The sequence below is a fragment of the Marmota monax genome, unplaced genomic scaffold (assembly GCF_021218885.2).
Source record: "Marmota monax isolate L192 unplaced genomic scaffold, Marmota_monax_Labrador192_F-V1.1 WCK01_AAM20220418_F8-fsc00090, whole genome shotgun sequence".
In the NCBI taxonomy this organism is placed as follows: domain Eukaryota; kingdom Metazoa; phylum Chordata; class Mammalia; order Rodentia; family Sciuridae; genus Marmota; species Marmota monax.
The window spans coordinates 1,902,866-1,930,304 of record NW_026695219.1 but is presented as its reverse complement, the minus strand read 5'-3'; the positions used below and the strand labels follow the sequence as shown (position 1 = coordinate 1,930,304).

The window sequence follows — 27,439 nt, the reverse complement described above, 5'->3', positions numbered from 1 at the left end:
TCAAAGTCTATAGTTCTATTCCTCTTAATGTATATACTGACAGCTTGTATGTAGCCAATCTGGCTCTAGTCATAGAAACAACATCATATATTGGAAAGCAATCCACCATCACAGAACAACTACAGGTAGTTCAGCTTCTCATTTGGGCTAGAAGAGATCCTTTATACATTGGCCACATCCGAAGCCATTCAGGGCTCCCTGGACCTTTGTCAGAGGGCAACGCAAAAGCAGACGCTGCTACTCATGCTGTCGGCCTTTCCTGTGTGACGACCAAATATGATAAGGCCTTACAATTCCATAACAAATTTCATTTAAATGCACAGTCTTTACGCTTCCACACAGGATGTTCACGAGACCAAGCTTTACAGATTGTCTCATTATGTCCAACCTGTGCACCATTTATTCATTCTCCTTCCCTTGGGGTTAATCCAAGAGGACTACAACCTAATGATGTCTGGCAAACTGATGTTACACACTTCCCTAGCTTTGGTAAGCTCTCCTTTATACATGTTTCCACTGACACATATTCTGGCTTCATTTTTGCCACCTTACATACTGGAGAGAAGGCTAAGGACGTTATCAGTCATCTTCTAAAAGCCTTTTCCTCCATGGGCACCCCACGATGCCTCAAAACCGATAATGGTCCCACATATGTAAGCCAGGCGGTTCAACGGTTTTGCACCCAATGGGAAATTAATCATAAGACTGGAATCCCTTATAATCCACAGGGACAAGCTATCGTGGAACGAGCCCATCAACATTTAAAAACTTATTTACAAAAAACAAAAGAGGGGGAGATATACCGGAATTGTCAGGGACCACAAGCACTTCTAAGCATAACCTTATTTACTTTAAATTTTTTACTCACTGACACTGGAGGGCACACGGCTGCACAACGCCACTTTTCCCCTCCCACTGTACAAGATGCTCAAATAAGGTGGAAAGATTTATCCACCGGAAAGTGGCAACCCCCGGCTCCACTCTTAGCTAGAGTGAGAGGAGCTGTATGTGTTTTTCCCCCAGGAACTGAGAAGCCCATTTGGATCCCGGAGCGCTGCACCAGACCGGTGAATGAAAATTCAAGACAAAATGAAGTTCCCAAGATGGCTGATCCTGCCGCTGTTGTTCTCACCCCTTCAAGTGAGTGCCGAGACACACCTCATGAGCTGGACCCCGCTTGTGGCATTCCTTCTGGACAGGTTTGCTGAAGGAGGGCTTGACCCCCAACCTGGGAATATTCATGAATATCTTTTTGGAGCCCCTTGTGAGTGTAAGGGAGGGCCCCGGCACTCGGCCCCCTCTGGTTATATCCAGAGCATTGATTGTGGGACTAAAGTAGCCTATATGGCGGCTGAACTCAATGAAAACATGGGAGGATTTAAGCAACCAAAATGGGTATGTGTTAATAAGCCTGGACTTGTTGTCCCTAATCCGACCGAGACTCTTGGAAGCTGTTCCGCCACTTGTCATTACACCCCGGCAATGCACATCTCCTGTTATACATCAGCCTCAATTTGTGTTAATAATCAAGGAAAACAGTATTTTGAGGCCATCCTAACTAACACCCGTGGAGAATGGGGGACCACTTATAATTATATTCCTTTTCTTGGTGACCGGGGAGGGGAAGGCATCACGACTCGGTTAACGGAGGCGGGATGTGAGGGCGTTGTGGGTAAACCTTCCTGCTGGCCCATGCAGGCCCCCATCGGAGTCTCTGATGGAGGGGGACCCACTGATGCTATCAAACACCTTCAGGTGATTAAGCTTTTAAAGCCGGAGATCCCTAAGCCTACATACCACCCCTTGATATTGCCCAAATCCCAGTTTCCTGATTTAGATGCCAATACATTAGATATCCTAGAAACTACCTTTTCTTTACTTAACAATTCCAACCCTACCCTTGCTGGTGATTGCTGGCTCTGCATGACGGCAGGTGCAGTCATGCCATTGGCAGTTCCCATCAATTATACCATTGATGATGACAACACATGTCAATCTGGGCTACCCTTTAAGGTGCAGCCTCTAGGTGGTTTTATGTCATGCCTTCTAGGCATGATGCAAAATAATACCTATGATGTTGATGTTGGAGTCTCTTCCTTTGGAAACTGCTCATTAGTAAAAATTACTCCTCACCTACTCCGCCCATTTGTCCCCCTAATGGTACAGTCTTTATGTGTGGTGGAAATTTAGCTTTTCCCAGGCTCCCAGCAAATTGGACTGGTGGTTGCGTTCTGGCATTATTGCTTCCTGATATCACAATTATCTCAGGAGATGAACCCCTACCCATTCCTAGCCTAGACATCTTAGTTAGAAGACACAAGAGAGCTGTGCAGGCCTTACCACTCCTTGTTGGCCTTGGAATAACAGCTGCTGTGGGTACAGGCACAGCAGGATTGGGTACGGCTATACATTCTTACCACCGCCTATCTCAACAGCTTATAGATGATGTGCAAACCCTGTCGGGAACCATTAAAGACTTACAAGACCAGATAGACTCCCTAGCAGAAGTAGTTCTTCAGAACAGGCGGGGTTTAGACTTGCTTACTGCCAATCAAGGGGGAATTTGTTTAGCCCTTGGGGAGAAGTGCTGTTTTTATGCTAACAAGTCTGGCATAGTTCGCACAAAAATTAAACAACTCCAAGAAGACCTAGAAAAAAGGAGGAGGGAATTATTTGAGAACCCTCTCTGGACTGGACTTAATGGATTTTTGCCTTATCTTCTTCCCTTATTGGGACCATTGTTAGGCCTCCTTCTAGTAGTGGCAATAGGACCCTGCATTGTAAATAAGATAGTACAATTCATTAAGGATCAAATTAATATCTTAGCCTCTAAGCCAATACAGGTTCACTATCAACGCTTGAAGATGGATGATCGCCTCTCTGAGATATACTTCAGACCTATCCGAAGATGAGTGTCCTCCTTAAAAGAAGAACTCCTGCCATATCTTTTCTCTATGCATACCTCTCCCTCTTGCCTTCCTGTATTAGGATCTTTGCTGTCTAATCTCTCGGTCCAATCACATCTGCCATTCGGCGGTGATGGTCATGGGTCCCGTAGGTGGAGACGGTTAAGCGTTTACCGCAATAGTGTCTTGATAGGTCATAACACCTTGAGCTGATCTTGTAGTACCCAGTGACGGGCAACTTTCACGCTTGCTGTGCGACCTAAGACAGGGAATCGGGGCCTTCCCAGAGACGGGTAAGCATCGCAAGGGCTGTGAATGATCTAAGACAGGGGCTACTTGATTCCCACTGGCATGCAAAAAACAAAAGAGGGGGACTTGTTGGCAGCAGGTCCACCCTGGCCCCTGGAGCCCTACCTCCACTAGTTTGTTCTGCATGCCAGTGTGGCCAGCTCACAAGGCCATGGCGAACTTGCGGTTTTTCTGTTCCTGCTTATCCGTCCGAGACATATGTATCCCACGGGAATGCCTTGACCTTTTCTGGTCTGATGGACTTATTGTTAAGGGAGGTTTCGGTACCTGACAATAATAGATGTTGAAACTAAATTTCTCCCCCCTCCCTCCTGCTTTTGGGTAGTTTTCCACTTCTGCTGCTTGGGGTATAAAAAAAGGTGTGTTAGCAATAAAGATTATTATTGACTCCTGGATGAAGAACCTTGGTGTCCTGTGTGTCTTTTAACCTCGCCGTCCCTTGCCGGACTCGGCTCCCTTGGCCGGACGCGGCAAAGGTACATAATGATGAACTAAGATAATTTTGAAAAAAGGAGTACTCTAGGAATAGTAATCAGATGTTTTGCAAGGTTATATATATAATACTCATATGGTACTAGCTTAAAACAGAAAGATACATATAAAAGGAAAACTGAAACCTCAGAAACAGATTAATCTATATACAGGAATGATATAAAAGTGGTAACAAAAATCATTGAGCAAAAAACTATTTAGGCTGGGCGTGGTAGTGTGCAACCTTAATCCTGAAGTCTGAGGCAGGAGGATCATGTTTGAGGCCAGTCTCAGTAACTTATCAAGACCCTCAGCAATTTAGCTAGAACCTGTCTCAAAATAAAAAATAAAAAGGACAGGAGATGTAGTTCAATGGCAAAGGGCCCTTGGGTTCAATCCCCTGTATAAAAAACACAAAAACAAAAACGAAAAACAACATTTATTAGATGATCTTGGAAAAACTGGTTTTCCATATGGAGAAAAATAAAACTAGGTTTCTACACTATAATCAGACACTAAAGAGAACTCTAAATCAAAAGCTTAAATGTAAAGGGCAAGGGCTGGGGATGTGGCTCAAGCGGTAGCGTGCTCGCCTGGCATGCGTTCGGCCCGGGTTCGATCCTCAGCACCACATACAAACAGAGATGTTGTGTCTGCTGAAAACTAAAAAATAAATGTTAAAATTCTCTCTCTCTCTCTCTCTCTCTCTCTCTCTCTTAAAAAAAAATGTAAAGGGCAAAATGATAAATTAAATACAAGATTATAGAAGAAAGAGTTTTTGGGATTTAGGAGTGACAAATTTTTAAATGAGAGGAAAACAGTACAAACTATAGCTTAGATATAGATTTAATAACATGAAATTTGCATCTGGAATCCAGATATTAAGATGGAATATATGTGAAGTCTAAGGGAAAAGCAACATCTAATTAGTAAGTGTTAAGTAGAAGAAGAATACTGTATGAAGGTATAAAAATAGTAAAACCTATCTTAGAAATAGACTTGATTATGTGAAAATATTTCTGTTCAATCAACCATACTACAAAACTTAAAAAAGATAATATCAGAGGAAACTATTTGCTATTTAAAAACAATTCTGTATGTTGAGATTACACAGAAGTGAATCTACTCTAAATCATTTTAATAGGAATAGATTTACTATGGGGTGTGTCTTGCTTTATAGAATCTTGGAAAACTTGAATAAAATGTTTCTAGAATCTTTTTAGACATTATTTACAAAGCCATAAGATAGGACCAGAATATCAAAGAAACAGGTGCCACCTCCATGATTGAAAGTCCCAGGCTCTAAAAGCACACTTTTGCTGCCAGAATCAGGAAGCCTCATTGCTATCTCTGGGAGATACCTCTGGATGCAATTGGCTTCAGCCCTGTGTTTGCACCAGCCACACTAGAAAGACTGGCACACCATACCAACCCTGGATCTTCATAAAGTTAGTATCTGGACACTAGACCCCTGCTAACACTGCCCCAGAAGAATTAGAGAGGTCCTCCACTCTATTTGCAAGTAGAAACAATGGACACCAGTCTGAAGTCTGAGACCTTCCAAATGTATCACAAAATCAAACCTAAATTGCATCTGAAACAACCTTCAAGGGACTCACAAAAGTCACTAATAAAGAAGACAGACAAGAAGTAGGCTTTGTGACAATCTATCATATCCTCAACATTAGTAACAGAAAAATACCCAGAATATATTTACAGGAAACCCTGTAAATAACAGGAAAAATCAGAAACACTACATAAAAATGTAAAATGATATGAACAGGCAATTCATAAAAGGGTAAACCCAAATGGCTAAAAATATGCAAAAGTTTTCTCAAAGGCATTAGTCATTAGATAAATACATAGTAAAAATAAAACAATGAGTGACTACTTTTCCCCATTGGACTAGTGGGAATTATTTATTTATTTATTTATTTATTTTAAGAGAGAGAGAATCTTTTTAATATTTATTTTTTAGTTTTTGGCGGACACAACATCTTTGTTTGTATGTGGTGCTGAGGATCGAACCCGGGCCACACGCAAGGTAGGTGAGCGCGCTACCGCTTGAGCCACATCCCCAGCCCGGACTACTGGGAATTAAATAACTGCATTTACTGTGTGAGTGGATTATAAACTGGAGAAGACAATCTGAAAGTAATCCAACAGTACTTAGACAAATTAAGTAGACATTTATTGTATGGCCAAGTAATCTTACTTCTTAATATATGTCTGAGAAATTTCCACGTAGAATGCTATATGGGAATATTCATCAGAGTGATTTCTGTGATGACCTGAGAAATAAGGGAATATAGTTATCAATATGCAAACGCTTGAATAAAATCTAGGGAATGCACCCAGGACCACCACATTGAAAAACTGCAGGGCAATGTTAAGCACATGCAATAAAAGGTCAATAGTGCCCCCTGGTGCTGTACAAATCAGCAGAACCTTCACCATTTGGAATACTACAAATGGTGTAGCACTAAGAAGCAAAAAATCTAGATAGAAATTCACCCAGAAAAAATTAATAGTACTTTTTCCAAAACCAGTTGAGTAAAAGAAAAAATAATGAGGTCTACAACTCAAGAGTATTTGTATAAACTAAAAACACACAGAAATGCAATATACCTTACAAAAATACATATACTTTCAAGAACACCAAACACATAAAAGCATGTGTCCACAGAATGGGAAATGAATACAAGAACAAAATGAAGAGTTCTGTAAGAACTGATGATGTGAATTTTCCATAAAATGGAGAATTGACAAATAGATTTTTTTGACTGATAATAATGTCAATGATACCTAAAACTACTAGAAAGATTATGAGATATCTGAAGAATTACTAATGAACTCATTTAGGACAGAATGAGTAGTAGTAGAAACTGAGCAATGAGGGGACATACTACAGAGCATTAAATATTAATGTACATTCAACTACATATAATATTTTATGACATAAACATAATATGCAATATAATTATTTACATATTATTAAATTAATCCTAATGCTGAGCCCACTCATAAGGAACTATAAACCCAATTGAATATGTGAACAAACTTCAATCTAACTCAAGAGTTTATTTGTGTCCCCATGTCTTGGCCAAGAAAAGTCTTGGTCAGAGAAAAGTCTTGGCCAGTCATAGCAGCTGAATAGTCAGCCAAACACAGGCTAAAAACTGCCAAAAATATGTCCAAATAAGTCAAGAATAGAACTGTAACCAATCAGGTTATTTATGTATGTCACTTCCATTTTCTGGCTATAAATATTCCCTGTCCATAGTTTTTGCAGCAGAATTCTCTGAACTGCTTTTTATCCTCAGTGCTACTCAGATCATGAGTCTTTTTCTTTTCTGCTCAAAGTCTGTTAAATTATTTTATGATTTTATAGACATAGAACATACTGTACACATTAAAATATTTAATATATACACATATATTAAAAAGAATTTAGTGAGTAAGGCCATGGGTTCAATTTCCAGCACTAAACACACCACACACACACACACACACACACACAATTTAGGGCCAATGATAGACCTAAGCTATAGAGCACTTGTTTCACATGTGCAATGCCCTGAATTAAATTCCCAGTATCAGAAAAAATAAATAAATAAATAAACTTTAATCTTCAGGCAAAATGGGAGCACTGAAATATTTCTAAACTAGGACTAGACTGTTTTAATGTGTATTTTTATTTTTTGATGCTGCATATTGAACCCAGGGTCTTGTACATGCTAAACACATGTTCTACCACTGATCTGAACCCCCAGACCCAACTGTGTATTTTACGTATTTATTTATTTATTTATTTATTTTGTACTGTTGATTTAACCCAGGGGTGTTTATCACCAAGCTACATCCCAGTTCTTTTTATTTTTTTATTTTGAGTCAGGGTCTCCTTAAGTTGCTAAAGCTAGCCTCAAACTTGTAATTCTCTAGCTATAGCCTCCAAAGTTGGCTGGAATTAGAGGTGTGTACCACATGCCTGGCTTTAACTGTGCATTTTACATACTTTACTCTCTTGCCTTATGGAGAATAAACTTGGAGAAGAGCCAGACTGTGGGCAGGAGAATGATGAGGAGGCCTGTGACAGTGATCTGAACAATTGCAGCAGAAGACAACACAAGCATGATATAATACAACAGAAATTAAAAAATGTTTTGAAGAGATATTTAAAGTGGAAAGATTAATTGAGTATGAGGTATGAGGAGAAATGAAGGGAGGAGGAAATATGGCAAGATGGCAAAAATGCCCTCACTGAGAGACATGGGAGGAGGGTATTTAGAAGATGGGGGAAATAAGTGTGGTTTCAGACAAAGTTAATCCCCTAGATTTGCAACATATAACTAAGATGTGCCTGATGCCCAGAAGAAAGTTATCAAGTAGGGATACATATCTAGAAATCTCCTGGTAACTAAAGATGGTAAAGAAGCCAAGAGACTTAACAAAAGGAAATTGGGGACTGAATCTTACAGGGTATACCCTAAAGCTAAACCAAAAGCTACATAGCCAGACGTTATTATCTCAAAGCAGATAATAGCAAAAATGATCTATGAACTTAGAGTCAAATTAGGTACCTCAGAGAAGTAATCCAAGTCATAAATTAAAGTCTTCTGGGCTCATTCTTTCATTTTATCATATTTTCCACCCAATCACATGTTTCTGTGCCTAAATCATGGAAGTTCTTATTCCACTTTCTTTACCTTCATTGCCCAAAACATTTGAGTACAACGGAGTCAACACACTTCTGGACGTTTCTAAAAAATAGAATAGAAGCAGATCCAATCCTACATTCTAATATAAACTGCCAGTATACTCACCCTTTTTTACCCTCAAAGCCATTTATCCAAAATAGCACTGCAAGGACAGTATGATGTAATTGGCTTACAGAATATCTTGGTAGCTGTAAAAATGGAACACTATCCAGAGAGCTGACATAACTTACCTTCTCTAAGCAGGCAAGCACTGGTCTACAGGAAAAAGAGGATCCATTTATCTATGAGTACATAGGTTTAAAAATGGGTTATAAAAGATTATCCCTTCTATTATCACACTTCTTCTATTATTCTTTTAAAAGAGAAAACGTGTGCCTTTTTAAACAATTCAATTACTATTATTGCATTACTAAAATAGTCATTTGGGGGGACTCTGGAAATGACCCACTAAGGCATCTCTTGCATACTAGCTCTCTCTAATACTGAATCAGACAACAGTTCTGTTGCTGCAGGATGAGGTAGGAAGACCATGGGAAAGTGCTAGAGTGCAACTCAGAAAGTTAGCAACCAGGTGAAAGCCCAAAATACTGGTGGTTAGAATAGAAAGAGAGTAAAAGAAATAGACTACACCAGCACTTGACCCAGGACAGCGTGGTGGAAGAGGAGGAGCTCCCTTCTAATGAGCTAAAAGAAAGTTTCCCATTAACTTTGAGAAAAGCAGGTTCCACTTCCAAGCCAAAGAGAGCTGAGCAGAAAAGACACACAAATACTAATTAATGAACTGGTGCAGGAGGAGATAGTCCCTGTACTTCCCAATAGATTCAGTTAAAGCAGGGAAGGGGAGCCAGTTTTAAATGTGCCTCATTGTTTAAGGTTCTGTGCAACAGATCAGAAACCCCTGCAGTTTTCTTTCCTTCTAAAAATTTTATCTATCTATCTATTCAAGATTCAACAGCCATCTATGCTTTAATTCTATGTCCATGAGTCAATCTGGGCTCTGAAGTGAGAGTGTGGCACAGACCTAAGGGAAGCTCTGGGTGGCCATAGGAGGCATAGCTGCCAGCTACTCTGTGGATCTGCAGAGCAGAGAAAAGTAGAAGCCTCTTTCTTTAGAAATTGACAGTCTGAACTCTAATAGGAAGCAATGCTGGTAGAGTGTGGAAGTAGGACAGGACTGGCATAGATGGAAAGCTGCTGCCTGCAGCATTTATTTTTTCTATTAACTGGATTTTTTTCTTGATGTTTTTAAATGTCTTCTCATTTGTACTCCCTTCTCTTTTTTCTTTCCTCCTCTCCTCCTCTCCACATTTCTTCTTTCTCTTTTCCCTCACTCCCTTCTTTGTTTTTTTTTTTTCCTTTGGATCTACATATTTTAATAGTAAGTATTGTTTGCTCTTTAAATACTGCTGTTTCTGGTAGTTACTTTTTCCTGTCCAAGTAGCTCGAAGTCCATATGCAGCAAAATGAAATTAAACCCCTATCTCTCATGATGTACATAATTCAACTCAAAGTGGATCAAGAACCTAGGAATTAGACCAGAGACCCTGTGCCTAATAGGAGAAAAATAGGACCAAAACTTCATCCTGTTGGATTAGGCTCTGATTTCCTTAACAAGGCTCCTAAAGCACAAGAAATAAAATCAAGAATTAATAAATGGGATGGATTCAAACTAAAAGGCTTCTTCTCAGCAAAAGAAATTATCAATGAGGTGAAGACAGAGGCTACCAAATAGGAGCAAATTTTTACCAAAGACACATAAGATAGAGCATTAATCTCCAATTTCCCAAATGTTAGGTACATGTAAGATTGAACGAATGGTGTGACTCTACTTTGTGTACAACCAGAGAAGTGAAAAATTGTGCTCCATTTGTGTACAAAGAACTAAAAAAAATTCAACACCAAAAAACCAAATAATTCAATCAATAAATAGGTTAAGAACTGATCAGACACTTCTCAGAAGATGTACAATCGATCAACAAATACATGAAAAAATGTTCAACATCTCTAGTAATTAGAGAAATGCAAATCAAAACTACTCTAAGATTCCATCTCACTTCAGTCAGAATGGATGTTGGTGAGGATGTGGGGGAAAAGGCATACTCATACATTGCTGGTGGCACTGCAAACTGGTGCAACCAATCTGGAAAGCAGCATACAGATTCCTTAGAAAACTTGGAATGGAACCACCATTTGACCCATCTATCCCACTCCTTGGTTTATACTCTAAAGATTTAAAAACAGCATACTATAATGACGCAGCCATTTCAATGTTTATAGCAGCACAATTCACAATTGTGAAACGTGGAAGCAACCTAGATGCCCTTCAATAGATGAATGAATAAAGAAACTGTGATATATGTGACACACACACACACACACACACAATGGAATATTACTCAGCAATAAAAGAGAATAAAATGATGGCATTTGCAGGTAAATGGATGGAATTGGACGATATAATGATAAGTGAAATAAACGAATCTCAAAAAACCAGGGGCCGGATAAGTGGATGCTGATCCATAATGGGGGTGGGGGCATGGAATGAATAGAGGAATTGTAGATTGGGCAAAGGGGAGGGAAGGGAGGGGGAAGGTGATGGGGGTAGGAAAGATAATGAAATTAGACAGATATCTTTACCCTAGGTCCATGTATGATTGCACGAATGGTGTGACTCTACTTCATGTACACCAGAAAAGTGAAGAACTGTGCTCCATTTGTATACATCGAATTGAAGAGCATTCTGCTGTCATATAAAACTAATTAGAACATTTTTTTTAAAAAAAGTAGTTCTGATGATTTAACCTACAACCAAACTATTCCAAGAAGGTGCTTTCATGCTGAGATATTCCCCTAGTCCAGGGTACATGGTGAAAAGGTAACTGCTTACTAAAAAGACACTCACAAAATAGTGGAAGATAAATGAATCCCAACAGATGTGCAAATCTCAACATAGAATAACTGGGAAATGAGGAAATAGGCCAATAAGATAACCCCCAAAAGTGCTTAACTCCCTATATAGAAATCAAAGTAGATGAAATCTCAGGCAGAGAATTTAAAAAATTGATTGTTAAAATGACCAATAAACTCAAAGAAGATACAAATCAATAAGTGAATAAATTAAAGTAAGACAATACAGAATACAAATTGGAAATCCAAAGAGGGAGATTCTGAAAAAGAACTAAACAGAACTCTTGGCAATGAATAGCAAATAAATAAAAAAAAATTCAGTTGAGTCTCACCAAAAGAATAGATCAAGCAGAAGAAAGAATAGTGAGACTTGCAGACAAGGTGTTTGACTGTAATAAAGAAAACAAAAACAAGAAGCAGAGTATACAAGAAGTCTAGAACAACATTAAAAGAACTAACTTAAGACTCATAGGTTTGGAGGAGGAAGAAGAGATACAGACTTTTGGAAAAGATAACCTATTCAGTAAAATAGTAGCAGAAAATTTCCCAAATGTTAGGAATAATATGGACATTAAGATACTGGAGCATTTAGAACCCCAAATAGACAAAACAAGAAAAGACTCTCTCCATGATGAATTACACTTAAAAATACCAAAACTCCAGAACAAAGAATTTCTAAACCTATAAGAGAGAAGTTCCAAGTCACTTATAATGGCAAACCAATCCAAATAAGGGCAGATTTCTCAGCTGAGACTCTAAAGGGTAGGAGAATTTGGAAAGATACATTTTGAACCCTGAAAGAAATTAACTACCAACTTCAATTGCTACATCCAGCAAAGCTATCCTTCAGAACTGGAGTGAAACGAAAACCTTCTGAAATAAACATAAGCTAAAGGAATTCATGACCATTAAAGCAGCATTTCAAAAGATACTCAAACAAATAAAACATTGAAAATAAAATAAAAAGACGGGAATACATAAGTATGTACAATAACACTGAATGTAAATGGTTTTAATTCTTCAATTAAAAGACATAAACTGGCAGACTGGTCTAAAAAACAAAAGCCAATTCTGTTGTCCTCAAGAAACACATGCATTGACACAGACGTTCACAGACTGGAAACAGGATAGAGGACAACATTCCATGCCAGTTGAATCTGAAACAAACAGGAGGAGCTGTTTTCATATCTGACAAAGATGTCATCAAGCCAAAATTAATCAGAAGAGACAAGAAAGTCACTGCATATTGGTAAATGGAAAAATCCAACAAGAGGATACAACAATTGCAAATATTTATGCCCCAATCTTTGGTACACCCAAATTCATAAACAAACATTACAGCTGGGTGTGGTGGCACACACCTGTAATCCTTAGCTACTTGGGAGGCTGAGGCAGGACGATTGCAAGTTTGAGGTCAACCTGGACAACTTAGTAAGACTCTGTCTCAAATAAATTCTTATAAAGGGGATCTGGGGATGTAGCTCAGGGCTTGCCTAGCACATGTGAGGTGTTTAATCTCTCATACTGTCAAAAATAAGAACTGAAAAATTACCTGACATAATGGGAGAACTAGTGCCTAATAAAATTACAGTGGGTGATTTTAAAACACCACTCTCACTAATAGTATTCCAGACAAGAAAATAAAGATATCACAGAGTTGAGCTATTCCTTAGATTAAACAGAGAATATGTATCTATAGAATATTTTATCCAACAACAGCTAAATATGCATTCTTCTTAGCGGCTCAAGGAACTTCCTCCAAATACATCATATATTGCACTACTAAGCAAGTGTTAACAAATACAAAAAAGAAAGTAATTTCTTTCATCTTATTAAATCATAAATGAAATTAGAAATTGATATCAAGAAAAACTACAGATAGTATACAAACACATGGAGATTCAAAAATACACTATTGAATGATGAGTGGGTCATCAGGGGAGAAGTTAAAAATTATTAGAATCAAATGAGAAGAGAAACACAACATACAAGAATCTATGGAACACAATGAAGGCAGCTCTAAGAAGGAAGTTTACTATAAATGCTACATAAAAAGCAGAACAATCCCAAATGAATAACCTAATGATGCACCTCAAGGTCTTAATAAAACTAGAAAAAGTCAATCCCAAAATCAGTAGAAGGAAAGAAATACTAAAGTTCAGAGCTGAAATTAATTAAGTAGAAAATAGAAGAACAACACAAAGGATTGATGAAATAAAGAATTGGTTCATTGTCTCAATACTGAACCCAGGGCATGCTAGGTAAGTCCTCTACCACTGTGCTACATCCCCAGCCCTAAAAGTTTATTCTTTGAAAAGATAAACAAGACTGATAAATCCCAAGCCAAACTAAACAAAAGAAAGAGAAAGATGAAAAAAAATAAAAAAGAAATATTGCAATAGACATTACTGAAATCCAGGGGACCATCGGGGATTATTTTGAAAACACATATTCCAATAAGTTGAAATATCCAGAAGAAATGAATTCATTTCTAGATGCAAATGATTTACCAAAATTGAAATAAGATAGAAAACCTAAACAGATCAATAGCAAGCAATGAGATTGAAGTAATAATAATAAGTCTACCAACAAACAAGAAACCAGGAGCAAATGGATTTACAGCTGAATTTTACCAAATCTTTAAAGAAGAACTAACAAGAATTCTCTTCAAATTATTCTGTGAAATAGAAAGAGAGGGAGCACTTCCAAAGTCATTCTTCAATCCACAATCACCCTGATAACCAAAACTGGATAAGGATACATCAAAAAATAAAATTACAGATCAATATCCTTAAAGAACATAGATACCAAAATCCTTAATAAAAGACTTGCAAACTAAATTTCAAAACACATTACAAAGATCATATACTTCAGTTCAGTTTGTTTCATCGTGGGGATGCAAAAAGTGTTGTTCATTATTGGCAAACCAATAAATATAATAAGGACAAAAATTACATGATCATCTCAATAGATGCAGAAAACCTTTGACAAAACATGACACCCTTTCATTAAAACAACCCTGAAGAAACTAGGAATAAAAGGAAATTACTTCAAAATAATAAGTGTTATATATAACAAACTCAAATCCAACATCATACTGACTAGGGAAAACTGAAAACATTTCCTCTAAAATCAGGGACAAGACAAGAATGGCTGTTCTCATCATCCTATTCAAAATAGTAATTAAAATTTTATCTGGAGAAATTAGGATGGGAAATATAAAAATAAATAAAAGAGATACAAATAGGAAAGCAAGAAGTCAAATTTTTCCTATTTTCAGATGACATGATCCTATATTTAGAAAACCTTAAAGGTTCAACTAAAAGACTTATAACTAATAATATTTACTTACTTTGAATAATGTTATCCAATTGCTTCAAAAGTTTAAAGACACAGGTTCCTATAAAGCTCTTAATCAAAATACAGTTTAATAGAAAAAAATTGTTGTTATTCAGTGGAAAATTTGTTTCTTAATAATGAAGAGACTCACTGCGTATAAAACTCTCCAAAGTATTCAAACACATTCATCTGGGATTCTGAAATATTTTCATTCATTACTTTATCTTTATTATTATTTGTAGTATTAGGGATTGAACCTAGAGCCCCATGCATGCTAGGCAAGTGCTCTGCCACTGGGTTCCAACCCTAACCCCTGCCCCCTGCCTTTTTTTTTTTTTTTTTTTTTTGAGACAAAGTCTCACTAAATTGACCAAGGTAGCCTTCAATGTACAATCCTCCTGTGTCAGCTTTCTGAGTAGCTGGCATTACAGGTATTACAGGTGTGCTCCACCTCACCCAGCTTCCACTTGCTTTTTTTTGTGTGGGTACTGGGGATTGAACTCAGGTACTCAACTGAGCCACATCCCTAGTCCTTTTTTGTATTTTATTTAGAGACAGCATTTCACTGAGCTGCTCAGTGCCTCGATTTTGCTGAGGCTGGCCTTGAATCTAGATCCTCCTGCCTCAGCCTCCCGCACCACTGGCTTCCACTTGCTTTTTAACGGGCTTAAATGAGCTGCATTAATTTAAAGCCAGTAAAACTTTTTTCAAAGTTTTTAAAAAATGAAAACCTAAGAGTTTTTTCTCTTTTGCCTTTCTAGTCTCTAAAAAATGTTTACTGTCGATGCATACGTCTAAATGGAATACTACAGACTCATAAAAATTATTTCAGTAAGCATATAAAATAGTAGGGGAAAATGAAAACATAACAAAAACTAATATATTGGGGCTGGGGCTGGGACTGGGGCTCAGTGGCAAAGCACTTGCCTGGCATGTGTGAGGTATTGGTTTGATCCTCAGCATCACATAAAAAATGAATTAATAAAGATATTGTGTCCCTCTACAACTAAAAGAATACTTAAACAATCCAATATATTAAGGTATATTGAAGTAAAAGGCTTAATAGCCATGCTTTATTGAGTAGTTCAAATTGTAAGGGAAAATGCAAAGCCTATAGTCCATCCAAGAATAGATGGCTTACACTGCTAATAATGAATCTAAAAGAATTTGCATAGTATATCTTGTATCCATATTAGAACAACTCCATGTAGTCTGTTTTTGGGTCATATTTTATATAAACCAGATTTCTCTTTCATGTATTTTCCCCAAACAGGCTTACCCACCACTTCCTCAGTTAAAACACAAGGCCTATAATCACATGACAGTCCAGCCATGTCAAATCTTCAACAGGAATCAAAAATTGGTTAAAATTACCAAGGTCAAAACATCTTACTGATACCCAAAACATTGTTACCCTATGATATAAATAATGGTTCCTACAGCATAAAGATTGTCTTCAGCTCTAACAACAAAGCAAAGCTCTCTATATGCATAGTACCACTATGAGGTAGAAAAGGTAGGTGCTGGAACCATCACTTCTACAGAATCACGGAGTTAAAAGGGATTGGAGGAGGAGGCAGCTTCCCAGAAAGATTGCCTTAACACCCCCTAAATTCCCGTGCTGGTGATCCAACCCAAGTATGTGCTAGGCTATTGCACTGCCACATCCGGAGCTCCTGCCTACACTTTTTTAACCTGAGAAACCAGAGTATTAAGAAGAGGTGAAAAGAGTTGGAGGTATAGCTTTGTGGTTGAGCTTTTGCCTCCTGTGTGTGTGAATCCCTGTGTTCAATCCCCAGCACGGAAGGAAGGAAGGAAGGAAGGAAGGAAGGAAGGAAGGAAGGAAGGGGGTAGGTAGGTACTGACCCTCTGCCTTAAAGGAAACCAATGGTAAAATTAAAAGGGAAAGTAGACTGGAAGACTTCTCAGTCTGCCCTCTTGCCATAGGGCTGTACCAGCTAACTGATAAAATTTCTTTTCTCTCCTGAGTGCCTAAAGCAACCATTTAAATTACATAGAATCCGATCCCGTACATGTCCAGTGTGACATCAAGTACTACAACAAGGAACCCTTCTGTCTGATGTGCAAAAGATACCCAATTGGATAGTCTAAACACTTTTAAGAATAATTTTACAGCACAATAAAGGCTTGATTAACTCAAAAATATTATTTCATTCCTCCCCAAAATGACTATTTTCAGTGCATCACAACTCTGGCAAAATTGGTAATAAAACTTCCACTGGGTCTATGGTATGCCGGGTCCTGACTAAACCACAGAAGAATACCAGAAAATTTCCTACCCAATTAACACTTTCAAGTACATCTTTGTAAAGGAAGAAGACATCAATTTACTCTTTTGGAAAAAGAATATCAAAAGGATAACTTTCTAGTGTGGTTAGCATCTTCTGATGGCATCCAGTAACTGTTATTTGTTCTTATAACTTTATTGTTACAAATATTTTGTATTACTACCATTCCAAGTTGATTATCAGTCATATTTTCCATACATTTATATTTTTAATACAAAGGGAAGCCTTATAAAAGTTTTCAGTCCCTAAAATTATATCCAATAATATTAAGTCACAAGCAATTTTTATGAATTTCTTCCTAATGGTCCCTTAATGCTAAATTTCACTATTACTAAAAATACAAAGGCAGGAACAGATAGAGGAATAACACTTTTGTATCCCCTTTACCTTTTCTTTCATTACTGATAAAATTTATGCATGGAGCTAGAGATATAGCTCAGTGGGAGAATGCCTGCTTAGCACATGTGAGCTCCTGGTTTCAATCCCTGGCACAAAAATAAATAAATAACATCTATGCATACACAGATATGCATATATATGCATATATGTATACATATAAATATGTATGTGTAAATATATACATATATATTGGGAAGCACTATTATTTTAATATCATTACTATTTTAAAATTAAACTCTAGAAGCAAGAATAGATAATGTTCTCTGAAAACACGTTCTACCAAAATGTCATTTTACTTTCATTGATTCAACCTCACCTCCATGAAAATAATTAATTTTAACTGCCCCCAAAGAGTTAGCAATTTTCAATCTTACATTTTACTAGTTTTAGCTGCCAACCTAGGAAACCTGAGTACCCAATATACCTATATTAATCACCACCTAAAAAAAAAAGTTTGTGAACAAGTATTCATTGTGACCTCAGTATATTCACAGTATCACAGTGACTGACACACAGTAAGACACAGTACAGATATTTGTGGATGGATTTATGGAAGAGCAGAGGCTGCCTGGGTAGCAGGCAATGCATAAAAGAAGAGTGAAAGAACCCTAAATCCAGAGATACCTACAATAATAGGATGTAGACAATAAGCACAGAATCACTGAGCTGAGGACCAGTTAAGACCAAATGGAAAAAAAAAAATACAAAGAGGAGTTCAATCAGTCCTTATTTCAGTGCTAAATAAAGAGAAACAAATTATGTGCTCTAAGAGGGTAAAGCTGCAAGACAAAGGCAAAAAGTCAGGAAAAAGAAATGAAACACATGTCCACAGAACAGTAAGCAGATTAGTTTGTCTAAAGTAGAGAGTTTATGAAGGGAATCCTGGGAAGGAAGGATGCAAAGTCAGGCGGTAATGGCCAGATGCTATGCAGAACACAAACACTGAGAGTGTCAGCTGCCACCTCTTCTCCACACCTCCTTTAGAAAGCAGTATCCTCCCCCAGTCTCACAGCCACACCCCCATCATATGCTTTCCTCATCCAAAATTCCAGTAAACCAAAATTTCCAATAAAGTGACAAAAATGTTTAAAATCACAGAAAATGCAGAAAAAGAAAAAGAAAACAGGAAGCATAAGCAATTTGAATACCACCACACAACTTATGGCTTGAAATATTAATTTGCAAATCATATCTAGTCAATTTATATCCTGCCAAGTTTTTGTATACAATTTTAGAGTTATTTGGTTTGGGTTTAGCAAATTTAACTCTGACCATTTTTTAAAAAAAAATTTTTAGTTGTTGATGGACCTTTATTTTATTCGTTTATTTACATGCAGTACTGAGAATCTAACCCAGTGCCTCACACATGCAAGGCAAGTGCTCTACCACTGAGCCACAAGCCCAGCCCTGACTCTGACTATTTTGAACAATGAAGTTTATTAAGAAAACAAATCAGGTTAGGAAAGAATCAGTACCAATTAAGTGTTCCTTATGCACTAAGCAAAGTCGTAAGGGCTTTATATACACTATTTCATTTAATCTTAATATTATTAAGTGTAATTGCTCCTCTATCTTCATACATATGAGGGAAAAACTACTTGAGAGTCAAATAGCAAAGCTAGGATGCAAAAATGCCTAGAATAACCATGATTAGAATAACTACTGCTATCATCATCCAAGATATTTTCAACTTTTTACTAGAATCAGGAGAAAAGGCACTAAAAACACCAGTTCTATTTCAAATAAGTATAGTTTATATCCAAATACTTAAACACACTTAAAATTAGGCCAGTCCTCACTTCATAAAACACGTATTAAAACTCATGACTGATGCTATTGGAGTACTTGACTTTGATCCAAGCCATAGTCCTGAAAGAACCATGAGAAAGGGTTTCAGACTAAACTAACTTTCAAGCCCAGCGTATGCTGTCAAATTCTATTCTGATATATGGAACCCAGCAAGTCAATATTTAAGGAAAATGATAGAATTCCTATAAGCAATCTCCTTTACTTTTACAGTTAAGATTTTCTAGCCTTTAAAAATTCAATGTAATGGTTTAACAAGTCTTTGTATTCCTAAGGCATGTCCTTCTTTCTACTGATACTAAAATCAAGATAATCTTTAGAAAGGCCAATATGAGTATTATAAAATCAAAGTTCTAAAATATAAGATTTCGATTAATTAGTCCTACAAAAGCTCAATAACCCACTTGGTTTTATTTTATACACATTGACAACAGATTTGGTTTTTAAAGGATATATCCTAGGTAGGTCACATACTAGCTTAATGCCCTTAGGCAAATTACTTCACTTATCTGAGCCTTGGTTTGCTCCTAAGAAAAATGAGGATAAGCAGCTATACTTCAAGACTGTTGAAAGGATTAGAGATAATCCAACACAGAGACCTGCCATTTAGAATTGCAATAAATACAGCTAACATCGTAATTCTAGACTTTATAAGCCAATAACTAATTGATGAGAAAAACCAAATTATGAGGAATTGGGAACTGGGGAAGAAACTAAAGATATCTCTAAAAATAACAACAAGGGAAGAGTCAAGAAACTATATAGATACAAAAACTGAGGCCACTAGCTTACACATTTAAATAGATGTTAAGGGCATCACTAATGTTTTTATAAGATGTTAACAATGATGTTCCTGAAGATGACATTAAGCCTTTTTAAAAAGATTAAATTTTTTAATTCTATGTGTTTTAAAAAATGACAGATAAGCACATAATTGACTTGGCAAGATTCTCATCAAAATGATTTCACAAATTCGGGACACGGCTCAGTGTTAGAACACTTGCCTACTATGCAGAAGGTCCTGGGTTTGATCCCCAGCACCAAAAAAAAAAGCAGCAAAACAAACAAAAATTGATTTAGTATCACATATACTTTACATGTTAGATGTCCAAACTTTAATTAACTGCAAAACTATTACTGGGCTGGGACTATACCTCAGACATAGAACAAATGCTTAGCACGTGTAAGGCCCTAGGTTCAATTCCCAACACCACAGAAAAAGAAAAAGAAGGGGAAAAAAAATGTGCTACCAAGATTTTGTTACACGTAATGTATAAATGAACCTATCATTTTTTCTAATAATCATTGTAAAATATGCATTTTGAACAAAATAACCAAAAATTTAAATATAATGGACTATTAACAGCATCAAGTTCTTTCTTTTTTTAAAATTTTTTTTGAGTCCAAGGATACTCTACTACTAAGAGACACCCCCAGCCCTTTTAATTATTATTATTATTATTATTACTATTTCCTTTTTTTTTTTTTTAAGATACATTCTCACTAAATTGCTAAGGCTAGGCTTAATCCTTTTGTTTCAGCCTCCCAAATCACTAGGATTGCAGTTATAAGCCACCTTGCCTAGCCCTCGGTTTCTTAATAGCTGAAACAAGATGTTTTGGTATCCCACATTGCTTAAGTTTTTTATATCTACCAAAGAAACAGAGACATGTGCCATGGAAATCCCTTTTCACTTGAATTTTCTCCCTACATTTGGAAGGAAGTAAAAAGTGAGAAACATCTGTACTTTCCTTCAGAGCTGACAACTCTCATCCTATGGTTTAAAAATAGAAGTTATTTATGAAAGGCTACAGATAAAATGATCAGCTGCTTCAAAAGCAGCTGGCAATTAAATGATCCAAATTCATGCACAACCAAAGTCAAATAACTCTTTCCCTAAGGACAATCCTAGCTGCCCAAACTCCTGGTAATTTCCAATACACCCATGAAATAGCAGAGGACGGTAAAGAAGCAAATGTAATGGCAGATAACAAGAGTCAACAGCTGAGAAACAGAGGCTTGTATCAATCTGGATTCCCTCTACCACCAGACCAACAGTGAGAGTTTCCATAAAAGTTGCCTCAAGAAAATCTGATTCACTTTGGCCAACAATCATCTTTCACCCAGCCCAAGGAAGAACAGATGTTCAACCATTAAAGGGGTATACGTTATTATCAACAGAAACCAGAAAACCTCATCAGTGAAGGCCTTAGAGTCTACAACAATTTTTTAACAGTTTTTACTCTATTGTCTTACAGTGCTGAATGTCAAATGCAAGTAATGAGAAAGTGCACCCATACACAAATCAGTAGACTCAGCTTCTGTCTCTAGCTATGCTGCTAATGAGTCTGACCTTGAGAAAGTTATTTCACCTTTTTTTCTACCTCCATTTCCTACCAGTCATAAGGTTAGGTTAAACCCACTGATTTCTTTTCTTTTTTTCCTAAACAAGGCAGAGAGAAGATTAATTGAAGTTGCTATACAAAAACATATCTGCTTGTCACTGCATCTATATCTAATCATCAAATATTAAGTAGGCAATGTCCACATAAAAACAACTAACTCTTGTTTGTTATTTTTTTGGTACTGGGAATTGAACCCAGAGTCCCTCTACTACAGAGCTACATCCCCAGCCCTTTTATTTATTTCTATTTTAATACAGGGCCCCACTAAGTGCTGAGCCTGGTCTTGAATGTGTGATCTTCCTGCCTCAACCTCCTCAGGAGCTGGGTTTATATGTGTAGGCCATCACACTCAGCAAAATGACTTTACTTTTACTCTACAAGTTAAAGAAAAACAAACAAAAATGCCTGCCTGGAGACATCAAAAGGACCCAGGTGCTACCTAAATAAAGCTCTTTTTTTTTTTAAATTAATTTTTTAAAAAAATTCTAATTAGTTATACATGACAGTAGAATGCATTTTGATACTTTGTACACAAATGGAACATAACTTCTCATTCCTCTGGCTGTACATGGTGCTGAGTCACACCAGTAGTATAATTATACATGTACATAGGGTAATAATGTCTGTCTCATTCTATGGTCCTTCCCATCCCCAGTGCTCCACCCCTCCCGCCATTCCCCTGTGCACAATCCAAATTTCCTTCATTTTTCCCTACCCCGCCCCCACACTGTGGATCAGCATCCCCTTCTCAGAGAAAACTTCAGCTTTTGGTTTTTTGAGATTGGTTTATTTCACCTAACATGATATTCTCTAGTTGCATCCATTTTACCTGCAAATGGAAACACAGCTCTTTTGAGAGTCCCAAATTTCGGGCTGGGGATGTGGCTCAAGCGGTAGCGCGCTCACCTGGCATGCGTGCGACCCCGTTTCGATCCTTAGCACCACATACAAACAAAGATGTTGTGTCTGCCAAAAACTGAAAAATAAATATCGAAATTCTCTCTCTCTCTCTCTCTCTCTCTCTCTCTCTCTCCTCTTAAAAAAAAAAAAAAGAGAGAGTCCCAAATTTCAAATCTGAAAATACTGCCTAGCAAATTAAAATGATACACAGTTCCAAGAATATACTTCTTTTTTAAGAAAAATAAAAACTTCAATGTATTTCAGGTCCTATGTCTCAGAACTCTGTTCAATACCTCTGACAATACCTTTTCTTACACTTTGCCAAGGAGATAAGCCACTGAATTCTTGATGTTTCCAGGATAGTATCCTGCATATAGACAGATAGGTAGGTAAGTAGATAGATAATAGACAGATTCCTGTGCACTGTCCTTTTTTTTCAATAATGGAGATGGAACCCAAGGCCTTGCCTATGCTACACAAGAGCTTTAACAATGAGCTCCTGCCCCAGCCCTCTGCATTTTAAGAGCTTTCTCTTCACTCAGTGAAACTTTGAAAGGCAGAACCATGATTGTGTTGGGGATGCAAGGCAGTGTTAAAACTTTTGGCTAGCATGCATGAAGTACTGGATTGGATACTTATCACTAAAACAACAAAACAACAACAAAAGCGTAGCCTGGCACAATGTGGCTGCCCAGTATGTATGTATATATGTGTGTGTATGATATATATATATATATATCTGTGTGTGTATGCATACATGCATATACAGATGTGTCTATAGGCATATATATGCTAAATGAATGAAACAAATTCTTATGCTAGTAGGAATAGCTATCACTAATATTAATTATTGATAATCTTTTTTTAGTAAAAATATTTAATTGGTTCTTTTTAGTTATACATGACAGTAGAATTCACTTTGATACAATTACAAATGTATGGAATATATCTTAATTATGGTGAATAATTTTTGTTTTTAGAAAACTATATAAATGAATGCTATCTAAGGAGAAAATACATGATTTCTCACCAATATCAACTCCAAAAAATTGGGCTGATGATGTAGCTCAAAGGGTAGAATATTTGCTAGCATGCACAAGGCCTTGGATTTTACCCATAGCACTGTAAAAAAATAAATGAATTAATAAAAATTAACTCAAGAACTTTCCAATCCTTTTCCATCAAGTTTTCTTTATTCTTTTCTTTTCTTTTCTTTTGTTGTGTGTGTTTGTGTTGCTTTTTTTTTTGTCTCATTTTGGTTTTTATAATTAATCTAGTTGGTTTAAGACTACAGACATTCCTATTTACTGAATCTAAAATAAAGAGAAGAAAGGAAAAAAAACAAAAAGCATGTACTTTTGAGTTCTGTAAATGCAAAATAAAATATAGCCCATAGATGAAAATGAAAATGTCGTCCAATAAAAATAGCTACCACAAAAATAACAGCATCTAACCAGCTAAGTGTAAGCTGTCTTCATTGAGAAATTTCACCAAAGTAATTTCTATAAATGATGTATTTATTAAAATAATTGAACATAAAAATTTTAAAGTGCCTTTCAAATTTTAGTCATTCAAATATTTATCACAAACCTACCAGCACTGACATAAATTTTCATATTTTTCCCCTATTCTTTCAATTCTAACACTATTTCATTCAAAAAATTAAGAGTAGATGTTAAGTAAACAGGAAACAAACTGACAGTGAACCTTAAGGTAAGGCCTTGGAACCAATAAGCCTATAGCAAAGGATAAACTCATTCTGCTATTTGATTGGGTGTTTTCCCACAATAAACTGATCCTTCCACTGTGCATTCTATGTGTGAGTCTATAACAAATGGCTAAGGAAGAGAACTATCACTTGAACATATCTGGATATGCTTTTGGTCTTCTGATCTTCCCCACTTCCAAGTTAGAGAAGTTCTGGCTGGGTCACGGAAAAGAAAGAAGTTACTCCTAATACTCTATTGTATATTCATTTTCCAATAGCATGTATCAGATTTTCTTGTCTTTGCAAGCAGTAGTGACTGTTTCACTTCACAAAATAGCCCTACCTAGATTGCTGTAAGATAGAAACGACATATTACATATATATGTAAATTCAGGTGTGTGGGTACTAGAGCAGTCAGAGATCACCTTTGGAAAGTACTGGAACAAATGTTTTGTGCCTCCAATACTGACCCTTGAGAAAGACCATGAAAAAAGTTGTTCTTTTAATGCTTTGGGAATGAAGAAGAAAAAGAATGATGGTTTAGCAAACAAGACACAAAAGGAATTTATCTGCCTACTGGGGTTCTGAACGTTAGGAAACAGCAGATATTTGGGAGAACTGAGCAGAGAAGCCCTTTCCTGAGATGATTTAGGTCAGACACAACTAAATTGTTCCCTTCGCCACCCTGAAATAAAATAAAATAAAATAAAAAACCAACAAGTATATATCCAAGGCAATCACTGAGGGATGAGCAGGGTTGAAAAGGATTCACTAGGAAGAGACTAGCAGGCCAGGGCCTTTCAGAACTGGGGAGGGCGGGTCACAGGGTAAGGCCCTGATTGGCAGGCGACCTGCCACCTGGAGACTAGCAGCAAGGCACGCTCACCTGTGAACACGTTCTGAAAGCCATCCGCAGTCCCCGGAGCTCCAGACACCTTGCCTGCTAGAGCAGGGGACAGGCCACCGCTACTGTTTGCAGCTGCGCCAGGCTCCAGAAGGTGCGCAGAGCCTCCTGCCGCCGGGGTACCGGCACCCAGCTCCTGAGTCCAGTCGGCTGAGCGGCTGAGGCCGCCTGCGAGGCTGCCTTCGGTCCGGTGCTTCTTGGCTGGGGCGACTGCTGAGACCAGGGCGGTTCTGGGGCCCCGGCTCAAGGAGGGCTCCAGTCGTCTCTTAATCCTGGGGCTCTGGCTGGGGGACTGAGACGGGGAGTGATTGGGTGAGCTGAGCTGCCGGGTGGTGGTCTTGATGTAACAGGGGGTAATGAGTGGGTAGGGCTTGAAGCAGCGCGGGCTGGGTGCGGGGCTACTGGGCAGAGAGGTGGCTGCTGCGGGGACCCTGGCCCCGTGCGTCTGCTCCTCTGGCTCTTCATCCAGACTCTGCGTGACCTCTCCCACCTCTGGGCCCCACTCTTCCCCTGGAGAGCCTCGGGGAGCATCCTCAAAAGCATCCTCCTCTGCTTCCTCGTCTGTGTCTTCAGCTTCTCTTACGGAGGCTGGTACTGCGCCCTCCTCCGTCCTGGCCTCGGGAAATGGGAAGGCGGTGGAGGAAGGCGAGTCTGCTACTGCAGACTGGGCCGGCGGTAAACTGGGGGCCTCCGAGGCAAGGAGGCCCTTGGGGGATGGCGGCTGCTCTGGCACCCGGGACGTGGTGGTCTGGCTTTCAGGAAGGTCAGAGGGTGCGGATAGTGCCTGCTCTGTGTCGGGACTGCCTCGGGCCTCCTCAGCCCCTCCGCTCGGTCCCAGCAGAAACCCGTGGAGGCCCAGGAAGGCCCCGGGTTGAGGGAAGGCGGCAGCGGGGGGCGCTGCAGGCTCCTCGGAGTTCTGCTGTTGCTGCTGCTGCTGCTGCTGCTGCTGCTGCTGCTGCTGCAGGCGAATCGCCTGCTGGATGTCTGAGAGCAAATCCTCTTGCTCCGCAGCCGAATGGAAGCTATAGATGTCCGTGTCCGAGCCCGAACTGGTCCTTTGTCCATCCTGCGCCCCTACCACAGTTTCCAAATCCTCAGCGACGGCCTGGACCCCTAACCCAGCCTCTGCAGGCCTAGGACCACCTGGAAGGGTTATCTCAAAAGGGTCCGCACACTCAGTATCCGACAGGCCCGTCTCATCAGCAGACAGGCTGAGGTCCGGGGTCTTGGTGACCAGGGAATGAGCGCTGTCCAGCTCCCCGGTCTGCAGGGCCTGAGAGTCCAACACATCCTCCCGGGAGCCGCCAGAACCTTTCCCTTTGGAGAGGTTCTTCCTAATCCGCAGGTTGGAAAACACGGAGGGTCTGGAGTCCGACTTGCTCTTCTTTTTGCTGGGTTCCCCGCCGCTGCCCCCTCCTCCCTTGCTGTGCTTGCCCAGAGCCTTCTTGCTCCCGCTCCCCTTCTTTGTAGCTTCCACATCCCTGGGCCCCACAGCATCCTCGGCGCCGCATCCACCGCCTTCGTGTAAGGCATCACCTGCGCTCCTCTTCAGCTTCGCATCCTGGTTCCCCATGTTGCAATGCCGCCGCTGTGCCGCTGCACCTTGGGTACTCAGGCCATTTCGGCCCTTCTCGGCTCCTGGGCCGGGCCAGGGGAGTCTTCAGGGCACGTTAGGCAGCTGGGCGAGCCGCTGGGAGAAGAGGCCAACAAGCCCCCGGCTGGCCCCGCTGACATCTGCTGCGGCTTTGCATAATGCGCGGCAGCTCGGGTGGCTGCCTTCGCTGCGGTTGCGGCCCGGGCTGGCTGGGCGCGAACATGCTCAGTACAGCGCGCGGCGCCCGCCAATGGCTGTGCGGGACGCAGCTTGGGCCTGGCTCCCCGCCCGCTGCTGCCGCCCCCTTGGCCCCCTCTTGGCTCTTCGTTGAACCCGAGCGCGAAAAACGTTTCCTCTATCCTGGGGACTTTGATTTCCACGGTGCTTACAGGATGCTTTGCCGCCCCCCACCCCTTCGAATAGTTCGTGGATTGGAACATACACACGAACTTCAAAGCTCTCGAACCTTCAATGAAAAAAAGTTAAATAGAAAAGAAGAAAATTTCACACAGGAAAAAACGGAAGCCCTGTTCCAATTTAAAGGTACCATAATATCTCTGTCACACAACCCTTAAACTGAATCTGCCTGCTTCTATATGGATCTTAAGTAAATATTTGCTGAATGAATGGATTGCTGTTTTTTGAATAATTGATTATCTCCTTGAACACTTTAATGTGCTCGAGCATATGGCTTAGGAAAGGTTACTATACATGATGCTGCACATATGTTTTATACAGAACTTGTCCAGAACAGGACATTAGCT

General features: G+C 39.0%; 1 protein-coding gene across 2 annotated transcripts in view; it reads right to left on the bottom strand.

The window, feature by feature from the left end:
- The window catches only part of Fmn2 (formin 2), a 377,915-nt gene extending 351,036 nt beyond the window's left edge, over positions 1 to 26,879 (bottom strand). For both annotated transcript variants that reach the window (XM_046432483.2, XM_058575194.1), the window contains exon 1: positions 25,064 to 26,879. In XM_046432483.2, the coding sequence (XP_046288439.1) occupies positions 25,064 to 26,654 (1,591 nt within the window). In that variant the 5' untranslated portion in view covers positions 26,655 to 26,879. The remainder of the gene's footprint in view (positions 1 to 25,063) is intronic.
- Positions 26,880 to 27,439: the final 560 nt, after the last annotated feature.